At 33.9% G+C, this 19,521-nt stretch overlaps 1 protein-coding gene across 3 annotated transcripts in view; it reads left to right on the forward strand.

Annotated features, from left to right (window-relative positions):
• Positions 1–19,521, forward strand: part of EPHA3 (EPH receptor A3) — a 338,848-nt gene that overhangs the window by 78,421 nt on the left and 240,906 nt on the right. For all 3 annotated transcript variants that reach the window (XM_045851756.1, XM_045851757.1, XM_045851758.1), the window contains exon 3: positions 18,283–18,943. In XM_045851756.1, the coding sequence (XP_045707712.1) occupies positions 18,283–18,943 (661 nt within the window). The remainder of the gene's footprint in view (positions 1–18,282; positions 18,944–19,521) is intronic.

Below are 19,521 nucleotides of genomic sequence, written 5' to 3' on the forward strand. Positions count from 1 at the left end.
TTAGTCTTTTAAAACAGTTACTATAAATATTCTATTTTTAACAATGGAATGAGTAAAAGGACATTAATTTTGCTCGATATGCTCTATAATTTATTATTACTATGTCTTCCTTTGGGCAGTAGCTCTGCTATTTTCTACCCAGATATAATAATGGGAAACAAACTTTAAACTCAGCTACTTTTATTTGGAAGAATAATTTCAATAGCTGAAAACAGGTCTCTCATTGTACAGAAACTTGGCCTCTAAGACACTTCCTGTGTAACACTATTAAACATCCTCCATCTGTAGCAGCTCAAGGTTTTACTGCTTAACTATTTCATTACTACTTAACCTAAAGGCTATATCTGTTTCTTTGATATATTTTATATATTATATTGAAATCAGCTCATATTTTACTTATCTTTTTAATGCTTGCTTGGCAATGCTGAATAAAGGAAAATATTTAATTGCTCTTGACTCATTGAATTATAATAAAAAGCCTTTTTTTTTTTAATTCTCTTTAGAGCTCTGCCAGGCCTATCTATGAAAACAGATGAACCAAGAATTTTGAAGAATATAATAACTCACCCTGGCTGGCATAGCTCAGTGGATTGAGTGTGGGCTGCGAGCCAAAGCATCACAGGTTCGATTCCCAGTCAGGGCACATGCCTGGGTTGCAGGCCAGGTCCCCAGTGGGGGCCACATGAGAAGCAACCACACATTGATGTTTCTCTCTCTCTCCCTCCCTCCCTTCCAGTCTCTAAAAATAAATAAATAAAATATTTTTAAAAAAGAATATAATAACTCAACCAATTAATTGGGTACCTATAAGTATACAGTTTATTTGAATATTAAATGATTTTTATCAAAAATTTTTAATCAAATTTTTGCATAAACATTATTATATGGTGAATTCTTTGCTAGGGTTGTTGTGGCAAAGAATCACAAATTGTGTTGCTTAAACAACAGCAGTTTATTTTCTCATGAGCTCTAAGTCCCAGATCAAGGGGTTGACAGGGCCATGAAGAAAAGACCTCTTCCAGGCCTCTCTCCCTGGCTTGTAGATACTTGTTTCCACCCTGTGTCTTCACATAGCCATCCCTCAGTACATGCCCGTGTCCAAACTGCATCTTCTCATAAAGAATCCAGTTATATTGGATTTGGGACCACCTTAACAATTTTATTTTAATTTAATTCTCTTAAAGACCCTGTCTCTACCAAATATGCTTACATCCTGAGGTACTGAGGGTTAGGACTTCATCTTATGAATTTAAGGAGGGGGCATGATATAGCCTATAACACAAGGTTAAATGCTTATCCTTCTCATGTTCTCTTTAGTGGAAAAATTAAAATATATTGTTTCTCTTTTTTGGTTGAACAAATATATATTGATAACCCCACCTAGACATTGTGAGATTAAAAAAATAATGCATATGAAAAATTAAAGCGGAATTTTTTCTTACTGAGCAGAATTTGTAACTTACCATAGCTGTTTTGAGTCTCCATTGACCCAACCAGCTTTGTACCTTTATATGATCTACTCCTGCAGATATATAAGTTTTCCAGTACTTTGCTCGATTCTGCAGCTACACAGAGAACTAGTACTCTTAAAGAAATTTACCTTCAGGAAAAATGTAACCTCTTTAGAGGAAAATGCTTAAGCAAATTGGTGTAGTATGAGGTAATACATAGAATAGTGGAACTCTTTAGAAAGTGATGGAAGTGCACAGCTGAGGAGCAAGTGACTCAGTCTCAGTGGGAGGGAAAACCATCTTAACTGACAAGGTGTCATATGAGTTGGGATTTAAAGATCAAGGAGTAGCTCACTGAGTGGGCACAGGAAGCAGCAGAGCAGGGAGAGAGGAATTTTGATTTCTGTGTAAGTAGAAGAGTGGCACAGAAGTGTCTTTTGGAATTGTCTCTCCTCTTTCCACCCCCAAATAGTAATAAACACCAGATAAGCAAAACCAAATCGGCACAGAAGAGTGATTAAGAGTACAGTCTGCGAGCTCGAGTGCCCGAGTTCCAGTCTCCTCCCTGACACGTCCTAGTGTGGTATTTTACTTAATTTTTTGATAGCTTAATGTCTTCATCTGTCAGAAGAAGATATTAATAATTTTTAGTCCTACCAATTAATTTTGAGTATTGTATTAGATTATAAATAAAAATAACAGGAAAGTGGTCAATAAAAATCATTTAGTATGATTATGTTGGGGAGTAAGTAAACTTGGTGAAATAATACCAAAATCAGAGAGAGGAGAATCCTGGGTATTTTGTTCTAGACTCCACGCTATACTAATCTACATTCAACATCTAAATACTATTGGATGATTGTTTATTTTGAAACCAGTGTACTCTGAGCCTTCTTTGTTCCATATATATAAATAAAAAGGTTAATTATCTTGAGAATGGCAAGGTTAAGATTTTAAGGTAAGAAACTATAATAAATACAAATAGAGGTAAATATACTAATTATAAAATCACTATATATTACATATATTATAAAATAATATATATCCACTACACCTAATATATATGTTTATAGTTAAGTAGAAATAAATACTAAATGGTATTTATAACAACGTACATGATTGCAGGATTTAGGAATTAGTTCTCAGATAACCAATATATAAAATTAATTGTACTATCCCATCAGAATATTTTCATTCCAGTGCATTTATAGAAACCTGTGAACTTTGGTGCTAATATTGCTTTTCTTTAATATAGTGCTACAACATAACTTAATTTCCTGGAACTGGCTCAGGTTGCATATTTTGAAAAGGATCATAATACAGAGAACAAACTAGTATATCTTACCATTAGGTGCTATATAGTTTTAGATGTTGGAGGCATGCAACATTAGGAAAATAATACTAAGAGCTTGTTGCTAATCCAGCACAAGCAACTGCTTTAAAATACACCAACTTTAGCTTCAGCCAGGAGAGCAGAAACTGACCACCAATTGTGATAATCTGAAGCATAATTTAGGGGAATATTTTCAAATAACTATATTTTAGAACATCTATAATTTATATTTAAACTTTAAATTTATCTGTGAATACTCACTGAAATCATTTGTAGAAAATTGGATAAAATTTATTTGGATAATAAGTAAAGGTGCATACAGTGTGATTTATATCAATAAAAATATTTGAAACCACAAAATAATAGGTTCTGTCAATATTTTTCTTAATATAGGCCATTTATAAGATATGCAAACATGTGAGATACCACACATAAGTAAATGACCAAACTCTGAACAACAAAAAAGAATTCTATAACTTATGTAGTTAGCCATGCATTTTGAATTCAATTTTTTTGAAGTTCAAAATTGCTCTGATGATAATTAAAAACTCTTCTACCAGTTGACAGTGGGTTTTGCATTACTGTGCAAATAATTATTACAATCTGATAAACCTATTTTCACAATTTAATTTCACTAGGAAAATGTTCTCTATTCTCAACAATTTTTATATTGGAGCAATTAGTTCTTGTTTGAAAATTTTATTACAGAAAATAATGTTCTGAATACATATCATGTAGCTCTTCAAAAGACTTTCAGTATTTTTAATTAATATCTATATATTAGGTAAATGATAATCATATTGATTCTCTAAAAGTTTATGAATACCCCATGTATCACACTTATTTCTAATATTTACAGGTGGTTATTTGAGATCCAGTTGATTTATTTCATTGCTTCTGCTTCTAATCACTTTCACTTTGGGTTATGAAATTGACACACTATATATTGAAGAATAATATATATGTACATTTATCACATATTATGATCATATGATAATTTTCATAATAGAATGTTTACCACTTTTGATTTGCTTACAATTGTTATTAGGTCAGATTTGAAATGAGGTTAAGTCTATTCTCAAGCATCCTTCCAGAAATGTAGCTTTAAAAATACCATTATTTCAAAACATGTTAATATATCCTATAAAGTACATAAATTTGTATTCTCAAAAATGAAATTTCAATAAGGCAACAAGTTTTATCTAAAATATAACAAATACTATGTTTGCACATTTGTTTTAAACCCATTAATCTTTACCTGTAACTGAGCGAAATTTCCAGTTAAAAATTTCATATGGATTACTAATGAATCAGGTTTCCACCAAAACTTACTTTAAAATTAGTCCTTTCTTTCTTGCAAAAGCAATACAGTATGTTGTCACTAATACAGGACTGAGAATAAAACGTGGCTTTGGTTGGTCTGGGCTGGACCCTTATTAGCATTGTGACATTTGAACGCTTTTATCTCTCTCTAGATGTTAATTTTTTAATTACAGAAGAAATTCTCAAGGTTCTTTAAGCAATAAAATGGATTATTCCAGGCCCTGTTCAATAACAAAATTGTTTTAAAAATCTACAATTACTGTAATTGTAGATTACAGTAATCTACAATTGGCTATACTTTCTTCTTCTTGGCTATACCTTCCTTAGTTTCATAAAGTCTGGGGAAAAGCTTTGCTAACTAAACAAAAATTAAAAAAAGAAATGTTCTTTTTAGTCACTGATATCCTTCTGCTCACTAGTTCATTCTTCTCAGACCATATGTTTTTTACTCTACAGTAAATACAAAGTTCTTAAAATTCTCTCCCCTCTGATATCATTAACATTTTCTCCGTATTCTCCTCCCCCCTCTAAAAAGGCTCCTTTTCATTGTATTTACCACGCTCAACTTGAAAAACTTTTTTGATGTGGAAAACATTTCAATATGGATGCTTTGAAGGAGCAATTTTTATAATTTCATTTCTTTCATCATCTCATCTTTCTCTTTCTACCCTTGAAGCATAAGCATTTTAAAATACAATTTCTGAAATTCTTTCTTTTTTTTCCTTTTTAATCATCTTAATTTATCTTCAAAGTTTTAAGTATGTAACTGCAAAACCTGACTTTGTGCTCTTATACTTTCTTCCCCTTCAATCTGGATGACTTTGCAACTTTTGAAAGCATCCTTGTCTGTGTTCCACGTGGAAGTATCAGGCTCTGACTATTAAACAGAACCGGTCCTCTCTCTCACCTGTAGTGCTGTCTCTCTCTGCTAATGACAATTTGCTGTCACCAAACAGACTAGTGCCAACTAAGAAAGGCTTTGTTACTGAAGAGTTCTGGGTTTGAATCCAGGCTCCATCATTTACCAGTTATCTGATTGGGAATAAGTTATTCAATCTGTTACTAAGCTTCATTTGTCTCATTTGTAAAATGAGTTGAAAAGAACACCCACTGCAAAAGGATTCTTGCAAGGCTAAATCATGATTTATTGCCAGGAAAGCCCATTACTAGTAACTTCTACAGAAAATGGTCAATGTGATAATCAAAATTTAGCTTATAACCTCAGAGTCATTTTGAGTTTTTCAACTGAAAATGAAATATTACTGCCATTCAAAAATTAATCCATTCATTTGCTCACTCAATGAGTGGAATATGTGGAACTGGGCTGGATGCTGGGGACTAATTATGACCAAAATGGACAAGGTCTCATCACCCTTCCTTAACTAACCACAATAATTGATTCATCTCCCTGAATTTTTCCTCCAGTCCATCCTCAACATCCTTGTCAATGTAATGTCCCTAAATTGGATCTTTGAATTTCGTGATCAATGAGAAAAACCTCAGTTACATTCCAAACCATTTCACATTATCCTCTCTCATTTCCACTCTAATTTCCTACTGTTCTCTTTGTAGTAACCAAGGAGATCCTATGAAAAGGTGAGTCTTGTCAGTTCTCCACTCAGATCCTGGATTGGACCTAACCTTCTTCAACTCTTCCCCTTTCTCCCTCTGCCCTCACCAGGATCTTTCCCTCCTCTTCCTAGGATATAGCCAATACATTTCACTCTTTGTGGGTTTTTTTTTTTTACGCTTCAGGGCTTTTTACTTCTATTTTGTTTGCAATGAATACTCTTTGCTTATGTGCCCATACTCTTTTACTCAAATATCACCTTTCCATTGAAGTCTTCCTCTTTTTTGAACACTTCATCCAGGTCTTTGTTTAAACATCACCGTTCAGGTGAAGTATTCTTGGTCCATTCTTTTTAAAATCTTCCCCTCCTCTCAACATACGTAAGTGTCCCTTCTCCTCTGCCTCCTTTATTTCTCTTAAGACATACCACTGTGTAAGAAAACATAAATTTTACTTCTCTACACTGTCTTTTTTGTCTGTCTCTCCCACTAGAAGTTAAACTCCCTGAAGAGAGAGATTCTAGGCCATTTAGTCACTACTATAATTCCAGCACCTAGGAGGATCTCTAGGTGCTTAAGTGCTACTTAATAAACGTGTTGAATTAATCAATGAAAGACTGTCTTCATTTCTCACTTCAGCTGCTTCATACCCAAGCTCCATCAGTGTTTTTGTCTCTAGTCACTTCATCTGATTGGAATGTGCTCTTTTCCTCCATCTCTCTCATCACCTATTTTCACTAGTCAAAAGTGCACTTATTAAGTTTCTTGCCTTAATGCCACTTCCTGGCTGTGGATCTCTTTCTCTGGTCTCACATGGGTGTCACCCCTCTTTGATGATATATATCTCATTCTCCACCCTTCTCTTACTAGTTCCACACCCAATCTTTCAAGTCCTTTTACTCTACTACCAAATATTTTTGGAATTTGATCTGTTCTCCCTACATCCACCACTAATATCCTATCCTCTGTCACCTGGACTATTATAATAAAATCCTAATGATCTCACTTTTTACACCTTTGATATCTGTAGTTTCTTTTCACACAGAAGCCCTATGACCCTGTTAATACATGAATCATACCGTGTCACTCTTCTGGCCAAACCCTTTCCTGAATTCTCAATTATCTGAGAGTAAAATCCAAAGTCCTTCATGTGACCTAACAAGGAATAAATGCTGTTGTACTCCACTACTTCTCTGATCTGTCGTTTCGGCACTTCATGCCTGAATCACTCAGTTCCAGCCACAGTAACCTCCTTATTAGTCCTTGGTGATTATAACACCACCTTCAAGCTCACAGTCTTTGGGCTTTCTGTCCCCTCAGCCTGAGATACTTTGTCTGCAGATAGTCTCTTCACCTGGTTTCTCACTGGTTTCATTTAAGTGGCTGCAAAAATGATAACTCATCCCTGGTCACCCTAGTTCAAATTTCATATTCATCAACCTGTTTATGGTATTCTATCCCCTTAACCTGTTTTGTCTTTCTTTTTTGATGATGATCACATCTCACCTATCGTGTGTGTGTGTGTGTGTGTGTGTGTGTGTGTGTGTGTGTGTTTATTGTTGTTTTTTCTTGTGGCTTTACTGTTATTTTTTCCATCGAATGGGAGGTCCCCAGCACCACAATAGATTTCTGTTAAATGAAAGACTGATGCATATAACCATTCATATAATGCAAAGTTTTCAAGGGTAGGAAACATGACTTCTGCACAGTGGTAGTACCAAAAATAATTTTGTAGAGTATTGTTGCTTAATGAATATTTGTTTTACTTAGCTTGCAAGTAACAACTATATCAACACTTATTAACTATCAATATTACCTGTTAAGTTTCTGAAAATCTTTGAAGAAAAGTACTGTTATCATCTCCATTTAGACAGATAACTAAAGCTTAACATATTGTCCAAAATGGAGTAAAAGTGTAATAATAAGAATAATCATGATTAACTTTATTAAACCATATAATATGTCTATTAATATCTTAGGTAGATTATATACTTTTATTTGAAAATAATAGTGAAAGGGAGTGAAGTCAAATGTGTAATTCAATTACAGAACTATAGTATTTGGTAAAGTGTGGAATATTATTGGCAAAACTTTTACTCCACATGGAATGACAAATTTATCATAGAAAAAGACAGAAAGCTCATTTATAACAAAAATATGAAGCAGTCCAATAGTCAACTATTATCATTGGTTATATATACTGAATTTCAAAATAGGAAGATAAACAACACATGTCAGAAATTGTGAATACCTTAAACAAGTCTGAAGAAGCTCTTTGTAAAAGTATAGAAAATGGGGAAAAATTGAACTTAAAATACATTTTGATTATTTTATAATGAAAAAAATCAGTGTATCTTAATGACATTTTAAGTTAACTGAATTTTGCAGAATAATAATAACATTCATTTACTGCTCCCCATGTGCATAATACTGTTTAAAATAGATAATGTACTTTTGTTCACAACATGTCTAGAAAGAGTTCACTGTCATTTCCTTCATTTTACTAATTGTGAATTAAGTTATAGTCCATAATAAAACTCCTATAAGTAGCAGAGCTAGGTTTTGAACCCAGAATCTATCTCTAGAGCTACAACCATTAATCTGGGCTTTGCAAGATGCTCAATGGATAAAAGATTAAAAATGTTCCTATGAATATATCTTAAGAATCCCCAAATACAAATTCAAAAGAATATATGCACCCTCATGTTCATAGCAGTGTTATTTATAATAACCAAGATCTGGAAGCAACCTAAGTGCCCATCAGCAGATGAGTAGATCAAAATGCTGTGGTACATTTACAGGATGCAACACTATGCAGCAAAAAGAAAGAAAAAACTCTTACCTTATGTGATAGCATGGTTGGGCCAGGAGACTGTTATGCTAAATGAAATAAACCAGTCCATGAAAGACAAATACTATGTGATCTCACTTATTTGTGAAATCTAATGAACAAAATAAACTAACAAACAAAATAGAAACAGAGGCATAGATACATGGAATAGATGAACAGCCTTCAAAGGGCAAGGAATGGGGGACTGGATGAAAGAATATGAAGGGATTAGCCAAAGAACATATATGCATGACCTATGGACATGGAGAGTAAGTAGTAAAGGGATGGCCTGAGGTAGGGGGCTGTGTGGTTCTGGGCAAAGAAAGAAAGAGTGGGACAACTCTAATAACATGAGAAATTACACACAAAAAAATGTCCCTATGTAGAGTGGTTGCTGCCCTTGTGGGAAGAACAGGACAAGAAGTCTCTGTAGCTTTAAAATCAGTGCTACAGAGCACCTTATATTTCAGGGAAATGCTCTCAAGAATTACATTTATTGTGTTAAAAATAAACTTAGTTATCTGAAGATCTGTGAAATTTAGCATATGTTTCACAGTGACATGATTTAATCTTGTTTCCGTCACTGTGACTGCTCCACAGGTATATAGTAAATTGCTGTGATTACTGTGGCTGTAACCCATTATCATAGCAGGAAATTGCATGAATCTCACAAATGATATGAAATGCAAGGCTGTCACTGCTATGCATTAATTTCTAAGTAGTTGGCCATTTGTAATAATTCTGTAAAGGTCCATCTTAGCACAGTTTTCAGTCTAGACAAGTTAAGCCCATGTGCATGGAATTTTACCCCATTATTTTCAAGTAGTTATACTGTATTATAAAATTATCTTTTTATTGGGCAATTTTATATTGAACCCCTTTTCAAGAGTTAGAAACATGATAGTTTCATTGCCCTAATCCTTAGTATTTAAGGGAAATTTATTCTGTAAAAAGTAATATCATTTGGCCAAATACATAAGCAAGACAAAGTGAGAAAACTCTCTGATAATACAAATGATGTTTATTTTTTAAATTTTATGGAATAGGTAAATGGTTTATTAAATGGTTTTTAACTATATTGTCCTCCTTTTTGCTGATATCATTTTGGATAATGGTATATTTCATGGTTATAGTTTTGAAAGTGATATTTTTAGAATTATAAGTCTGTTTTACATTATAAATAAAAATATTTTACTATTTAAATACAACCTCTATTATGTAAATTATATCTTTCCTATCCTTCCTTTGATATTGGTATTCTTCCCCACAGAGGAAACATAAATTCAGATTAATAAGTTTAGTTGAAAATATTTGACTATTGTGAATGTGTATAATGTCTTCTCATGGTGTATGAGGTCTGTCCAGAAAAAGTCCGGGCATTGTTAATATAACAAGAATAGTTTGTGTGACATCACTGTAACCTAGAAGCCAAAGACAGTGGACTGGAATGCTCTTGCATGGGCAATAATGACTTCACTGTACTGGTCAGTGGGGGAGGGAGATGCTGTTGAGTGAGCATATGTACTGTGTGGCTGTCACATTCAAAATGCCTGAGCAAGTAGAGCAACGAATCTGCATCAAATTTTGCATTAAACATGAACATTCCTCCACATAAACTATTTGGATGATTCAGAAGGCCACAGCTATGGGCAATTGGTGATTATCACCTTCATCATGACAAGGCGCCCATTCATGCATTGTGTCATGGGCAGAGTTTTTTGGGAAACAGCAAATTGCCCAGTGATTCAGCCCCGCTACAGCCCATACTTGGTGCCCTGTGACTTCAGGCTTTTTCCAAAACTCAACTTACCTTTGAAAGGGAAGAGATTTCAGACCATTTGTGTGATTCAGAAAAATAAGATGGGGCAGCTGATAGAGACTGGGACAACTGTATGAGGTCCTAAGGTGCCTACTTCAAAGAAGACTGAGGTATCATTGTCTTATGTAGTGTTTCTTGTATCTTCCATATTCTTCAATATAGGTCTCTGTTTTTCATATTAAATGGCTGGGTACTGTCTGGACAGACCTCATATTTTATATTTTAGTTACTGACATATTTTTTCTAGAAACTATTTTCCTCTTCTTTTAAAAAATTTAAAAATGCTTTCACTCTTGGAATAGGTCTTATATTTACTCATTAAGACCACTCTCTGACACATAGCTATCCAGAGTATTAATGCCTTAAATGCCAAAAAACACACTTCTGTGCTTTACTAGTTATACAGATTTAAAAATTTGCATATCACATGATATTTAATTCTAGTTATTCCCTATAGGGTACTTGATTTTAGGTACAGGGCTAAATGTTTGGGAGGAGAAAAAGAATAAAACCAACAACAATGATGGGGAAAAAGAATAATGAATAAAGAAATAAACACACCTTTATTAAATAATAATGAATGTGACAATGGGTATAACATATTACACTATGTTCTTTAAGAACACAGAAACTGTATTTTCTTCATTACTCAATTACTGATACAGAGCTTGACCCAGTTATTCAAAAAATATGAACTGAATGTTTTTGAAAGGAGATATAGGGAGTATAATGAAAACACTGTTCCATAAGAGAAAATGTAAAGATACGCAGGGATTTACATACATGCACCTTGATATTTTTTCTGATACTTACAGTTTTTCAGTACAAACAAACATCTTTTTGAAATGTGATTTAGCAGTCAAAAACTTCTAATAGGGTGAGCAGCTGTCACTCTCTGCACCTGTAGATGTACCCCCTCTATACATTCATAAAAAACTATGTCTTTATAATCTTTTGAGAAATGTTAAGTGTACATTTATTCAGCAAAAGTCATCATGTGACTCTTCTTCTAGATCTTTGCAGTAGTCTTTCTAAAGTCTTTTTTTGTTCTGTTTTGTTTTTGAGAACAAGCTGCCAGTCCAGAGCTAACCCTGTGCCTGTCTTCCATAGTTTCTCACTGTAACAAGTGAAGTGAGACATGTCAGTTGGTTTCACCCAAATTGGCCCAGGCCTTTCTGTTCCAAGTGGCTATAGTGGAAGCCAGTTTATTAAACAGGTCTATTGGTAATTACACATCTTCCAGTTTGTTAACACTTTTTCTCTCTATATCTGCCTTGTAGAAGTCCTAGCTTTACTCTCTTCCATTTTTTTCTTAATCCTTTCCCAGGACTTGTCTTCTTTACCCAGCTTCTTTTAGGACCTCAGATAGAGAGCATTGCATCATTTCCCTTGTGTGACACTTATGTCTCTCCCTCCAGCATCAAAACTTTCAGAGAAAAAAAATCACACTTTAATTTTTGACTCTCCATAACTTCTAGCCTAGGCATTGAATATAGACATATTTAATAAATGCACGTAGAATTGAATAAAATTACTATCATGAAGGTGTTTTTAAAAATCACAAACCACTAGAGAAGATCAGAGTGAGAAAGTATCAAACTATAGCAAACATAAAAATAGCAGCATGTCTGAAGCCACTTGTCTCACATTCATACCAAGATAAATATGTAATTGAAGGTAACCTTCCCACACACACTCTTTCTGTCTTTTTGTAATGCACACAGTTTGCATTTACCAGCAGATGTGAAATAGAACACTATGATCATATTTACTTTGTTATAATGATATTTTACGATTCTTTGTGGAAGGTGGGAGATGAGGTATTCATGTGAGCTTCTACATAAGGCATGCCTTGGCTTTGGCAAATCCTAGAATCAAAAAACAGACAGAATGAAGGCTGAGCAAAGGACCATTTTACAGAGACAAGCAGGGCTATCTAGAAACTTTAGATATAGTTTACGAAGAGATTTGGAAGCCTTGGAAGCTGATATTGAAGTGTACTGTCAGGTCAGGTAGAGAACAGAAATTACACATCCAGTTAGGGGACATACAGCATTGGTTCTCAAACTTAAGAGTACATTAGAATCACCTAGGTCATTCAAAAACAAATTAATTATTTTGTATAGGCACCCATGAAGCAGTTTTTTCAAAAAGCTCATTTGCCAATGTGTAGATAAGAACCATTGATGTAAGGGAATTAGACAACCTTTGGTCAATAACATGAGACATTTGTCCATAGGTACAAAAATGTGGCAACAGCCGTGAGATCTCAGTACAGGACCAGAGAATTCCAGCCGAGAGAGGAACAACTAAAATTAAAGCCTTAGAATTGTGAAGCCAAGGAAGCTATCATTTTTGTCTCTGTTTAGGGGTTTAAGGAACTGAGAAGATGGAAGCATTTGTAACCATGAGGTGCTGGGCAAAGACAGAGAATTCAAGGTAGGGGCTTGCTTATAAGGGACAGAAGGATTCCCATACCCTCAAGCCCTTTGGAGACAGTGGCCTTAGTTAGCCTATATCTTTTGACTTGGAGTGTGAACATACAATATGATATACAGATGGTGTATTATAGAATCACATACCTTTAAACTATATAATGTTATTAACCAGTGTCACCCCAATAAAATCAACTAAAAATGCCATAATCTGCCCAATATTCCTGAGAATTCTAAATAGGGATTATAGCATTCTGACCTTGACTCTTGTTCTCTCTGAAATCCTTCATTGGCTCACCCCATTAGTGATCTCAGTGCTATCACCCCTTTCCTGATTTTTCAGTACACTAACCCAAACCAGGCATTGTCCTGTCTATATATAATAAAGCAGTTCTAATACTGTTATCAAATTTCTGCTGAATACTTAAGTGTTTAAAGGTGAGTGTGGGGGGATGGATAGTGGTCATTACTGTTAAGATATTGGTCATACCATCTCAGCCTCTTCTGGGCATTCTTATTCTTAAACTCTTGCATGAATCTTGTTAGTGATGCTGGCTTTCCAATATCAGTCTCAATCTTCTCTGTCTTTGGTCACCTGTTTATAAATGTAATTCTCTGATTAGACCAAAAATCAACATCAACAGCAACAAAACCCCAAAAGCAAACACTTCTATTCCTCATTAGTCTCAGCTGTTTTGTTTCCCTCTACCTTTTCATGTAATACTGTTAGAAACATGTATATGTATATGCATATATGTATCTGCATATATGTACTTTAGATACTAGAATGGGCTAACAATATTTATAAATAAATGGAAGCATAATGACTTTTGTAGATATATCTGTACTTGACACTTGACCCTTACTCTAAGCAAGTATGCATCTCCATGTTTAAAATGCTGATGCATGATAAATGTTCAAACATATCTATGATGACCACTGAATTTTGAAAGTCTATGGATGTGTACTAAGGGAAAGAAACTTGGGAGTAAGATATATGAATAGAGAACAAATAGCATGAACTAACTTAATATCACTTATAATCATTGAATAAAAATAAATTATTGTTGTAACATGCAGAAATGTTTGTCTTATTGAGCATTGAAATGCAAAAGCAATATTGTAAACTAAAGCATATCAGCAATTGCTTTTTATTGTCTACAGATTTCTAAGAAACTTCATTTATGTCTTATTGGGTAATTCATAAAGTTATTTCTTCTGACTTTCATAATATTTTTCCAAATCATGTTAGCTTATGCACTAAATGTATTGCAGTTCTTCCTCTTTAAAAAAAATGCAAACATTTTTCTCCTTTCTTCCTATTAGCACATAGTTAAGAGAGTATCCAAGACAGTAATTGGTATCAATGAGTAAAAATTCTTAATTACTATAATTCAAGTTATCAAAATGATAGTTATTTGGTTAAACGCAGATTAATTATTAAAAATATAGGTTTCCCCCCCCAAATATATGTTTGAATCAATGATATGGAACTGTGCTATCTAGAAAATACAAATTAAGGGTCTCCTTCACATCCTACATTATTTTTTGATGATGGAGAGTTTCATTGTGATTCTGCTACTGGGAATAGATTTCAGAATCACATAGCTAGGGAGAGGAAGTCTGGATACAACTGAATTCCAGTTATATAATCTGGGGTGGTAAGGGGAAACAACACTGAGTTCTGTCTGTCTTCTGTGGTCTAATAATAAATGTTTGGAATACGAATCTAAGAGCCAGACTAAATATCAGAATTGTTGTGTTGGGACAATTGAGGTTTAGAAAGAATTTGAGTTCCTCCTACTTATATATCCCCTTGTGCTGAGAACAATATTATTGTGGGATACCCCTTACAAAGATTTTCTTTAGGAATTAGGAAAATTGATAGAAAGATCCTTTGAAGCACCTAGTTCTATATGTCACCCATTTTTATTTCCCAATTCTGCCTTGGGACAATGACTATTGGCAATATACTATCTCTAATAACGTGTGGACATTACACATTAGTTCTTGGAGTAAAACAATAGGGTAAATATGGGCATATTTTAAAATTATGAAGTACAAGCTTTACTACACCAGCTTTACTTAGTGATTTTTTGTTTTTGCTGCTGTTATTGTGCAAATGCTCATTTAGGGATTTTATTTCTACTGTCTTCAGTCCTCAGTAAATGTGACTGACTTGTTTTTGCAAGTGGTATGAGATGGCAAGCCACCATCACTTGCAGGCAATTTGGTCTTCATTACAAATTAATGAAGTGATAATTGCTCTCTGCAACCTTTTACATGCAAAGCATTGTGGTGCTGTTTGCATTATCTTCTTTCAATTTGTACCTCTGAGTTCAAGGACTTAAGAAAGCTTGCCAAATGAGCATTGAGAGAGAAAAAAGTGAGAGAGAGAGCTCCATAATTAAAAATCATACTTTATATCAAATTGCAAAAGTATCTCTATGATCTTTTCTATTTGATGTTTAGTAAAATGCTGTTCATACACACACAGCAGAAGAAATTGTAATTGATTCATCAGTCGAAGTGCAAACTCATATTTATTAAAGAAATCTTGACCTAAAATTTTTTAAGTCAATAATGTTATTTTTAAATAATGATGTTGATTATCTAACTTTCTATAAAATGCCCACAGGAAACATTTATTCTCTGGAGTTTTTGTTAGCTCTGTCCTTTACAATGCCATTGGAGAACCAATGTAGTGATAGAGGATTCCACATAATAATGACTCCTTAACATCAAAGATTTTGGAGCTCCAACTCTGTTCACTCTTTTTAAATTGTTTTCTAATATTAAACATATATTAATTTTTCTTATAATCTCAGTGTAAAATCCTCAGAACTGAGACTCTTATGTATGCTTTTCTTCATAAAGTCTTCATAGAACAGATGTTTGAAATGGCATATTGGTGATTATTGAAAGCACAGTGTGAATATTTTCTTTTTTATATTAAGATATAAATGTGTTTTTTATATTAGGTCTAAAGTCCAAATTTGTTTCTTTGTTGGACCTTGAGTGTGACAATGCAGTCAAGCCAATTTTGCCTCTAGAAAACTAATGCCTTTCTTATATTCTAGACTCTGAATGACCGAGTTTATTAAAATAAATAGTGCTTTTTACTTATTTGCTTTTGTTTTGTTTTCAGCTTTGTAAGAGAGCTAGAGAAAATAAGAAGTTTTTACGTTATATTGGTGGTAGTTCACAAATCAGTTTTGATAATTCAAACAGCATAATATAAACAATTATTTTTAATGAGATCAAAGGCAAAATGAATATTATATTTCTTGTGGTTACCATCAATTTAATAAATTAACATTTTATCTTATTTTGTGACAAGAAATTATGGATTGAAATTTCTATGTTTTTTTAAAATAAATTTAAAATTTTAATATACTTTAAATGCTATTGATTTAGTTTAATAGTATGTAAAACCCTGAAACACCAATCCAAAATTACCAATGCACCCCAATGTCCATAGCAGCACAATTTACAATAGCCAAGTGCTGGAAGCAACCTAGGTACCCATCAGTAAATGATAGGATAAAAAAACTATGATACATTTACACAACAGAATTCTATGCAGCAGAAAGAAAGAAGGAGCTCCTATCCTTTGTGGCAGCATGGATGCAACTGGAAAGCACTGTGCTAAGCAAAATAAGCCAGGCGGTGAAAGATAAATACCATATGATCTCACCTTTAACAGGAACCTAAATAACAACAACAAAAAAACAAACAAACAAGCAAAATATAGACAAAGACACTGAAATAGAGAACAGGCTGACCAGAGGGGAGGAGGGAGGAAATTTCAAGGGAGAATGGGAAGGATTTACAGGAACAAGTATAAAGGACACACGGACAAAAACTAGGAGGGAAGTGGAAATGGGAGGGAGGTGGGGAGGGCTGGGAGGGTTAGATGGGATGTGAGTAAAAGACAGAAAACTGTACTTGAACAACAATTAAATAAAAAATGACTCTGACCTCACCTCAAAAAAGAAATAAAAGTATGTAAAACTTTCCATGCCATTCTTTTAATGGAAAAAAATAAGAATACGTTTATAAAGGGATTCCCAAGGATTGTGTTTATTTATGTATTTATAAAATTAAGATATATCACCTAATAAGAACTTTATATTTGTTAATTTTTTGTGTGATTTTTACATGTGAAAAATTAATTCTTATGCATCTTCCAAATGGTGAAATTTTATCCTGCATACTATGGAGGATATGAGGAGGTATAAAATGTAGCAAAAGCACTGAAACAAAACTAAACTTACCTTAACATATACCTGAGTTAAATTTATGAATCAATATGGTATTTAATTAGGGTTGTATAACACATACAGCTTCTTAAAAATTGGTGGGGTATGAAAGACATCAAAGAATAAAGAGCAGAGTCCAGACAGAGTTATATGTAAACAAATGATCAAACGTGTCTTTTGAAAACAATGAAAGTGCTCATGTTGACAAGAATATGGTATGTGTATAGTGAAACATAATTCACTAACCACAAGTCAAACCTCTAGAAAAATATAAATGTAGAACCAGTTTTTGAAAAAACACAAATGCAAAATGAAAGAGTTATTGCACAGGTAATGGGAACCATGGAAGACTTTGAATTCAAGAATGACGTGCTACAAGATGTATCTTGCTGGCAGCAGTAGGCAAAATGGGTATAATTGTAGAATTGTAAGTAACATAAACTATCTGATGCTAGCTTAAAATCTCAAAACATGTTCTAAGGATCAAAGCAAGGACTCACTTTTCTAAAAAAAGTCTTGAAACATTTTAAGTGTTTTTACAATGACACTTAACTGTTAATATCAGCAACAACCCAAATAGCCATTTACTTCTTGTTTGTGTAAAACTGAATGCTGGAGGGTGAAATAAGGTATGTTTATATTTTTACTACAAATTTTCTTGCATAGCCCACCAACACATATTCCTTTAAATGACTATGTTTAAAATGTCATACATGAAGATACATGGTAATTACATCATTTAGGCTCATTTTTCTTCACCATGTATTGGTTTTACCAAGACATCGTCCAAATTGGCAGACAGTTAATAAAGATGAATTTATGCAATCATATGTTCATTCTTTTTAAATAATAAACAAAGAAGTAAAATATAATACAAAACTATACAACAAAACCATTTTACAGTGTTATTGAAGATGCCTGATTTGAGGCCTTAATTCTGGAATATTTGGCTAGGTCTAATGAAATGCTAAGCAACCTTTTCCCTGAATATCCCACAAACAGCAATGCACTTCACATTGTGTTCATCTAAATTATAAATCACCATATGCCAATGAGCTCAGAGAACCTTGCAAATAATGAAAACTTAAAACAAGAATGTTATGGCATTGCTCTACATCACAACCTTTAATGGGTAACACTAAAGTTTTTGCTTATTTTGTATTTTCTGTGACACCATTCACACCCTTGTCTTATTTATTATTTATTCATTATACTTAACTTATTTAATTAACTCTTTTTTTTTGTCCATTGTTTCTTCAGTGGGAAGAAATTAGTGGTGTTGATGAGCATTACACACCCATCAGGACATACCAGGTGTGCAATGTGATGGAGCACAGCCAAAATAATTGGCTGAGGACAAACTGGGTCCCCAGGAACTCAGCTCAGAAGATCTACGTGGAGCTCAAGTTCACCTTACGGGACTGTAATAGCATCCCATTTGTTTTGGGAACTTGCAAGGAGACTTTCAACCTGTACTACATGGAGTCTGATGACGATCATGGGGTCAAGTTCCGGGAGCATCAGTTTACAAAGATCGATACCATTGCAGCTGATGAAAGTTTCACTCAAATGGATCTTGGGGATCGTATTCTTAAACTCAACACTGAAGTTAGAGAAGTAGGTCCTGTTAACAAAAAGGGATTTTATTTGGCTTTTCAAGACGTGGGGGCCTGTGTTGCTTTGGTGTCCGTGAGAGTGTACTTCAAAAAGTGCCCATTTATAGTGAAGAATCTGGCTATGTTTCCAGACACCGTACCCATGGATTCCCAGTCCCTGGTGGAGGTCAGGGGTTCTTGTGTTAACAATTCCAAGGAGGATGATCCTCCCAGGATGTACTGCAGTACAGAAGGCGAATGGCTTGTACCCATTGGCAAGTGTTCATGCAACGCTGGGTATGAAGAAAGAGGTTTTGTATGCCAAGGTAAGTCTTCCTTCTTTTTGTTAGAGTGGCAGTTCTCACCTGCGAGTTTATCATAGAGTCATTGAAAGAAATGCATTTAGCTTGCACTCACTTGGCAGGAAAGCATGCCTTAAACTGAGCACAGTCTATTTATAGACTAAATTTATCCCACTTGATGTGGGATAAACATAGTTTGTTTTAGAAATATCAACATATTTGAGTATGTGGTGCTGGGGTACACCCCACTAGAGGTGCTAGATATGCTATTTTTAAGTTTTTTCCTACTATATAATGACTATAGTAGTATAACTCTAAGAAAACATATTTTTTCTGTCATTTTTATGTAGAGACAAGAAACATCATTGACATTCAGGTAATCTAATTCTAACAGAATTAGATAGTACTGTTGACTAGGTTTATGCTTTTCTGTCTCACAGAAAAAATAGTCCTTTCCTATGCATTCAAATTTTAAATGTATAAATGCATAGGAAAAGTTAAGTACCTATTCTTTAGAATTAGTCTATTTTAACACCTTTGTTATTATACTCTGCCAAAGAAATTGAGTTTAGTATTCTGCTTATGGCCATTCAGTAAGTTTC

The sequence above is a fragment of the Phyllostomus hastatus genome, unplaced genomic scaffold (assembly GCF_019186645.2).
Source record: "Phyllostomus hastatus isolate PE091 unplaced genomic scaffold, TTU_PhHast_1.1 phas_contig_86, whole genome shotgun sequence".
Classification (NCBI taxonomy): Eukaryota; Metazoa; Chordata; class Mammalia; order Chiroptera; family Phyllostomidae; genus Phyllostomus; species Phyllostomus hastatus.